This window comes from Helicoverpa zea, chromosome 26 (genome assembly GCF_022581195.2).
Source record: "Helicoverpa zea isolate HzStark_Cry1AcR chromosome 26, ilHelZeax1.1, whole genome shotgun sequence".
In the NCBI taxonomy this organism is placed as follows: Eukaryota; Metazoa; Arthropoda; class Insecta; order Lepidoptera; family Noctuidae; genus Helicoverpa; species Helicoverpa zea.
In genome coordinates, this window is record NC_061477.1 from 9038253 (window position 1) to 9046064 (window position 7812).

The window sequence follows — 7812 nt, forward strand, 5'->3', positions numbered from 1 at the left end:
AGCGTGCTCGTCACCGTGGCGGCCGGCAACGTCACCTACAAGCTGCTGACGCTGGGCGCGGCGGGCGGGGCGCGGCGGGGAGCGGGCGCGCGGCAGTTCCTGGAGGAGCGCGCGCCGCACGGGGTGGCGCTCATCAGCCTCGACCGCGCGCCGCTGCCCGCCTTCCGCCTGCCGCGCGCGCGCCGCCAGTACATGCACGAGCCGCACGACCACACATAGCCCACACCAACACGCTTGATAACCACACACGACTATTATTTACCATCCCTCACTGTTTCTGCCTCTTTGTACCTAGTAGTTACTACAGAGTACCTACCTATTGAGTAGGTACTTTGTACAGTTTTACATGTACCCAAACGGAATCCCTTCCATGTCTTGTGTGCCTACAGACACTTAGGTAAGTACAAGAATAATTTAATCTCGTGATTAAAGTGTTCTCATGTAAGGATGGAGGCGGCGCGTGCGGCCACGTGGACGTCGCCATGTAGTCGCCTTCGTCACCATTTACGTTTTCACGCCGGCTCCACACGTTGGCCCCAACGCTCGTTCCAACGCTATTCGTCCAACGTGTGGATCTAGAAAATGGCATTGGCCCCAACGTTGGGGCAAGCATTGGTAGTTGGCCGTCTCGTGTCGGTTTCATCAAAGGAATCTGCGCGCCAATGTTGGCGACACGCAGCGAGTGCGCACGTCGAGTGACAATGGCTTCCTCATCCAGCAAATCGCCACCGGCATGGACAAATGAAAAAGTTAAATACAATTTATCACTTCCCATTTTTCATTTCTCCTCAAGCCAGTTCCAGCCCAACTGCTAGAGCTATCAAGCTTATTAATGATTTTTTGTTAAAGCATCCAGATGTAGACATATTCTTTGATCCACCTAATGTTGTAGCTAGAAATGTCCTACTTTATTTAGATGAAAGCAAACGACAAATAATTTATTAATATAAATGATTATTAGTTGTAATAAACTATGAAATTAAATATTATTAGTCATTTTAATTTAATTTAAAATGTTTTACTTTAATTTAATTGCTTACAACTAATTCAATGGATTCAATGATAAAATGTATAATTTGTATATTTATTGGTATAGCATTATAAGCGCTTTGGTTTAAACTGTATGCTTATATTGTTTTATGTTATGAATAAATGAAAATAATTATTATTATTTATCGAACTATATCAAGCACACCACACCCCATAATATGGGACGCAACTCGAATATTAATTTAATATTATTTATTTAATATTATAATATTCTTTTTTGTAATCCTTTCGAGTTTCTCAGAGTTGTTTCGATTTCTGTATCGGACATCTTCACATTGGCCCTGACGGCACAGAACTAGTTTATTGGCCAACGTGTGTACGCCTCACCGAGTTTACGGTCCAACGTTGGAACGAGCATTGGTACCAACGTGTGGAGCCGGCCTCAGAATAAAATAATACCATTACTGTTAGAAACTTACATGAGCGATATTCTCGTTTTATTGTTATACTAGCTGTTGCCCGCGACTTCGTCTGCGTGGGCAATATAGAATTTCCAATTTTTCAATTTCGTTAATTTAATCGTTCATTGCTCATCCCCCGTAGGTGATAGCGTGATAATATATAGCCTATGTGTTGAACAGGCCCCCAGGTAATAGTCATGCAAAATTTGATTTAAATCCATGCAGTACCTTTTTAGTTTATCCGGGACAAACATACAGACATACAGGCAAAAATTCTAAAAACTCACCCCCCCAGTATTCTTTTAAAAACATATTCAATGTACAGTTTTGACTTTCCTATCATTTTATTATATGTATAGATTTAAAGAACATAATAAATTGTTGTATTTGAATTGTCGCGAGGAGCGATAAGCTTCGCGTCGACATGCGCCGCCCCGCGCTCGCGCTCGCCGTGCTGTGCCGCGCCGCGCTCGCGCTGCCTCAGCCACCCAGCACCGGTGAGTCCCACACACTCCTGTCCGACCCGCGCCCCACTCGCTCATCAAGTACTAACCATGTCCTTGCAGATAAACCAATCGTCCAAAATGCTAACAAAAGCCTAGAGTTCGTCAATATCATCAAACAAGATCTGCGGCGCGACAACGACGACTACGCCATGCTCGAGCAGAACCGGCTGCAGGCGGCCGAGCCCTCGCCCCCTCCCTCACCCCCGCCCGTCAGCACGCCTCCCGCGCTCTCCCTGCCGCCCGCGCTGCTCGACGCGAGGAAAGGCATGAACATGAGATCTCACGGCGACTCTAAGCACAACAGCAAAGTGCACTCCAAGCATCACAAGAAAGTGGACCCCCTGGACAAGCTCAAGCAGTTCATGGACAAGAATAAGATCCGCGCGGGAGGGACCACCCCCCCCGCGCCGCCGCTGCCGCTCAGCACGGGGGGGCCGCTCCGCGCGCGCGAGCCGCCCGCCTCGCCCTCGCCCGACCAGCTGGACATGGCGGCGGCGCGGGGCCCGCAAGTCTCGCAGCTGCGCTTCAAGGTAGGCAGCACGGGGACGGTGGGGGCGGTGTGCGCAGGCGCGGGGGCGCCGCGTGACGCTCGTGTCGTGTCCGCAGGGCCGCCTGTGTCAGCGCAGCGTGATGGCGCTGGAGGGGCCCACGTACGACCGGCTCGGCAAGCAGCTGCGCGGCGCCTTCAACGCGGCCGAGCGAGGGCGCCAGTTCCACCACACCGCCGCGCCCAAGCTGCTGCTGCCGCGCTGCTGCAACTGCTGCAAGAAGTCCGTGCTCGGCTGCCAGTGACGTCAACACACTCACAAGACCAATACTTCATACAAATATACTTATTTTTTTTAATTTGCGATCACTATAACTCCCTGCATACAAAATCATAGCAACTATTCCGAGATACCCAGGGTCGAGGATCATCAATGATCATCAAGTAGAGAGTAGAGACTAAAACTAGGATTATTACCAGTGCACTGTCTCGTAAAAGCTTCACACAAATTGCGCTAGCACAAGGATGCAGGGCTCACATTATAGGATAAGCAGTAGAGTAAAACCAATAAATACAATGGGTAAATAAATACAGTTTATTTCAATACAAGTACATAAGTATTATTACTAGGTGACCATGAGACGTGGGCAGGCGAGCTAGGGCCGCGTCAGCCACGGCGGTGGCCTCCTGCAACAGAGCACACACGTCATCACACGTGAGCGTCCGCCCGCCAGCGCGGCGCCTCACTACCGCCCGTCGACTGTCGCGTCACTCTCACCTGCGCGGCGCGTGCATGTAGCGCAGCACCCTGCAACACACGCGCGGTTAGCGCATGTGATGATCATGTCCTCCTAGCGGATTATCGGCCACGGCAGCTGTTCCCAAGTAAGGAGATTAGCCAACTGCGCAGGACATATTATATTGCACAAGCATTTGCTTGGACACAGGTGCACTCAATATTCCTTCACTCTCATAGCCCGATGGGGCGGGAATCAGGACAGACATTTACGTGTTTTCCGACGCACGGGTATACCAATTCACCAACTGCCTTGCTCCGGGCTGCTTTATGAAAGTTTCTAAAACCCACAAAACGTTTTCGGCCCGACTCGGGAATCGAACCCGAGAGCTCGTGCTGAGCAGCCGCGCTTGCGACAGCTACACTAACGAGTGCGTGTACTCACATGTCAGAATTCTCGCCGAGCGGCATGAAGTCGCGCCGCACACCGCCCGCCACCCCGGGGGAGGGACGCGGGGGGGAGCTCGCCAGCAGCGGCACCAGCCGCTCCACGTCAGACACGGAGCTAGACTGGACTCAATCACATTACCAGATAACGTACTAACATTAAACAATGATCAATTATTCAACCCTTCTCATGAACTTGTATATCTGAGTTAAAAAAAATATGGATTCAATTTTACCATCTACTCGTATTTCGTACGTATTACTTAACTACAAAATTATGTATTTTTGGCATAAACTCAAATTTCATTAAAAATTTCAGCGGAACCCTTAACTATTCTATAAAGCTTAGGTTCCGCAAGACCTAGTTAGTGAATCCCTTCTAACTTACAGTTAAGAGTAAGAAATAAGCAATATTGCGAAAAGAACTGAATTTATTGAATTGACAAAGTCAGACAGACAACTGCTCCGCGTGAGGCGACAGCACTTCGCCGCAGTCGGTTAGACAAGGAACACGAGGTAACGCGATGTAGGAAGCTGACTCACGTGGTCGGTCCGTGGCACGCTCAGCACCACCTGACACTGCGGGGGATTATTTCAAACTGCGTCAATATTTTATAGAACCAGATGCTGCGACATTTCCTAATCTGACTGCCCTAGGGAAATACTGCAAAATAAACTGAATGTAACGTTATGCAACTGAATGGTTATTGTTGTCGTAGTCGCCAGATACAATCGGTTAAACGTGAAGCCTCGCACAAACATTACATACGAGGCATTGAACAGAGTGCCTCGCGAGAGTTTTGCAAGTTAACGTTCTCAATGCGTAAATTATAAGCTACTTAATTATAATAAATAACTCACCGCCGTCAGCGCGAGCAGCGCGACGCTTCTCATGCTGCGCGTGGACCAAGTGTGGCGGACGCGCGGGTGACGCGTAGGCGACGTGTCGGCAGCAAGTGTGTCGCGCATGCGCGTGGGACGCTATATAGGCGTGAGAGAATCGCCTCGTTAGTGCCGTTTGGTCACGCGTCAGACACGCCGCGTTATAAACAATTAATGAACAATCAGATACGTACACTGATAAACAATCAAATCGTTCTTCACTAAATAATCTATCGTCATTCACTGTGTCCAGAGTCGCTTTGCACACGACTGTAGTACCTATGACGTAACCGTCATAATCGCTGTCACTCATCGATCCCCTCGAAATACATATAGGCAGTTGCTACCTAATTGCTACCCTCATGGTTTTGAAGATTAATCAGCATCTAAAGGTGATAGCCATTCTGATCTCAAGATGTCATACTGTGACAAGTATACTGTACAGACATCGCCTACGTCAACAGTTCTGTTTTAAGTAACGACTTGCTAATTTATGTTTCGAGGCGCAAAAACTCATTTATTATTATAATATTCTTTATTCGTGAAATCGTTGTGCTCCAAAATTTAATTCTGGAAGGATGGAATTAGGTAGCAAGTCTTGGTGGAAAAAAAAATAATGTTCTTCACACTAGAAAAGTGACAATCATCCTGATATCAGGCCTCTGTCTGTGTGTAGCCCCACGCGGCTCAGGGCGCACAACAGTCACACGCGCCGCGCGCAACACAATATTATTATTTTTTCATCCCACCATCTCGGAAAGAGTAGTTTTACCCTTTGATATCTGAACGCAAAAGCCGTTTTTAGGGTTCCGTAGCCAAAATGGCAAAAACGGAACCCTTATAGTTTCGTCATGTCCGTCTGTCCGTCTGTCCGTCTGTCCGTCTGTCACAGCCGATTTACTCGGAAACTATAAGTACTACAGTGATGAAATTTGATGGGAATATGTGTTGTATGAACCGCTACAAAAATATGACACTAAATAGTAAAAAAAAGAATTGGGGGTGGGGCCCCCCATACATGTAACTGAGGGATGAAATTTTTTTTTTCGATGTACATACCCGTGTGGGGTATCAATGGAAAGGTCTTTTAAAATGATATAAAGTTTTCTAAAAAACATTTTTCTTAAAGTGAACGGTTTTTGAGATATCAGCTCTCAAAGTCGTAAAAAGTATGTCCCCCCCCCTCTATTTTTATAACTACGGGGTATAAAATTCTAAAAAAAATAGAGGTGATGCATGCTAATTAACTCTTTCAACGATTTTTGGTTTGATCAAAGTATCTCTTATAGTTTTTGAGATAGGTTGATTTAACTGTAATTTACGGAACCCTTCGTGCACGAGTCCGACTCGCACTTGGCCGGTTTTTATCCTCTAGAGCGGCAAAGTGATTTGAATTTAGAACATCGTGTGCAATACTCCATTTGTGACAATCTTGATAAGACTTTTCAAACAAATACATATTAAACTAATAAAATACTGCTTAAAATAATTATTCAATTAATGAAGTAATTTTTATTACTGTTTTTAGATAGATTTTTAACCTTGTTTCAATTTTAAACTGAGTTTTTAAACAAATGAACTTTAATAGGTACTTCTTTTTAATTTGATACTCATATGTGCGCGCCATTTTGTTTTTTTGCATTTAGTAATTTCCTCGATGAAGTGGGATGAAATAATTATTTTTTATTGTTTTGAGGTCGATTTTAAACCTCATTACATTTTTCAACTGAGTTTTTGCATAAATAAATTTTAATAGGTACGTCTTTTTAATTTGACATGTGTAACATGCGTGCCATTTTCTTTTTTTGAGTTTAGAAATTTCCTCGATGAGGGTGGGATGAAAAGTTACGTGTTGCACTCGAGTGCAAAGATTTTTCACCTTGTGCTCTTTTGATTCCCTCGCTATCGCTCAGGATTCTAATTATTGAATTCAATTTTAGAATCCTTCGCTTGTTCGGTCATCAAAATTGAGCCCGCGGTTAAAAAGCAACTTTGCACTCTTGTATAACAATAGTTATTTGTTATACAAGAGTGCAAAGTTGCTTTTTAACCGCGGGCTCAATTTTGATTTTTAATTTCCTCGATGAGGTGGGATGAAAAGTTACGTGTTGCACTCGAGTGCAAAGATTTTTCACCTTGTGCTCTTTTGATTCCCTCGCTATCGCTCAGGATTCTAATTATTGAAACACTCGCTACGCTCGTGTTTCAATTTTAGAATCCTTCGCTTGCTCGGTCATCAAAATTGAGCTCGCGGTTAAAAAGCAACTTTGCACTCTTGTATAACAAATAACTATTATTTCGTGGCATATTATGCTGTTGGTTTTTATTAGGTTTTTAAGCTACCTAACAAACTGATGGATTATTTTGAGTTGTGTTGGTTTATATGCGACTATTGTAAGATTTAGAAACGTTTTATATTATCTAGTAATTCTTTTTTTTTTAATTAATACTTATCTACTTTATGATTTAAACAACAGAGATCATTAGGGTACTCATTTAGATACCTACTTAGTTATATGAACTGTATTGTGAGTTTTGTAGTTCAAAACACATCTCGAGTGTAAGTAGGTATAGTTCTGGTCCAACTTAATGACGGTTCCAATTTTAGGTATGTATCAACACTCGACGGAGTTGTACCATATGGGGTATGGCGGTTTTGACGAAAGCTTTACTTAAGTACTACCTATTCTTACGTATTAGGTAAGATTTAGTAACATGTACCCGTACTCGATTTTAGTAGGCAATACAATAGTTAACTAAAGAAAAATATTCTTGATATTACTTTTTATTTAAAAACTCAGTTTTAAAAAAGGCTATCTTAAAATAAGCGTAACTTTGTTTTCCTACTTAAATATTAATAAATTGTAAGAAGCAACCCTAAGCACGGCCACGGCACGGTTGCGGTGACTGAACTGTGCGCTATCGCATTGGAATAACAATCAAGCGCTCGAGCTTTTAAGGTTCATTTTATAACGCAGCTAGGGATTTGTAGGTAGTTGGGGAACTTGTAGGTGCTTATAACAGTAGGTATGGACTTTTTTGTATGGAGTGATTTATCTGTTACGTAGTAACTATTATATAATCTGTGCTAATATCAGGACGGCTGTCTCCTTTAGATGCTGATTATTTTTGGAACCGAGATTGCTCACTTTTGGGAAGAGCAAGTTTTGACTTAGTTCCCTATTTCGGCTGTAACCAAATCTAAAGTACTTATTTTAAAATCTGCAAATAATCAAGTGCGCATTAGACGAGTGCATGGAAGATTCACAACGCACTTGCTGCAAGTTGTTCAGTCCTCGGGGA

General features: G+C 44.0%; 2 protein-coding genes across 3 annotated transcripts; one reads left to right on the forward strand and one right to left on the reverse strand.

Moving 5' to 3' along the window:
- Window positions 1-1798: 1798 nt before the first annotated feature.
- LOC124643145 lies at window positions 1799-2803 on the forward strand. Of its 2 annotated transcripts, XM_047182017.1 has the most exons (3): window positions 1799-1948; window positions 2018-2487; window positions 2564-2803. In XM_047182017.1, the coding sequence occupies exons 1-3, from the start codon at window positions 1876-1878 to the stop codon at window positions 2747-2749; spliced, it is 729 nt and encodes a 242-aa protein (XP_047037973.1). In that variant the 5' UTR covers window positions 1799-1875; the 3' UTR covers window positions 2750-2803. The 2 variants fall into 2 exon arrangements, with proteins under 2 accessions (XP_047037973.1, XP_047037972.1); XM_047182016.1 differs by having other exon boundaries at window positions 1799-2487.
- Window positions 2804-3025: 222 nt separating this feature from the next.
- On the reverse strand, window positions 3026-7801 carry LOC124643146. The gene is made up of 6 exons (XM_047182019.1): window positions 7785-7801; window positions 4489-4608; window positions 4171-4206; window positions 3626-3750; window positions 3223-3252; window positions 3026-3131 (listed from the first exon to the last, which is right to left on the reverse strand). Exons 2-6 carry the CDS (start codon window positions 4594-4596, stop codon window positions 3101-3103), a joined length of 330 nt encoding a protein of 109 aa, XP_047037975.1. The 5' UTR covers window positions 4597-4608; window positions 7785-7801; the 3' UTR covers window positions 3026-3100.
- Between the last annotated feature and the right edge of the window lie 11 nt (window positions 7802-7812).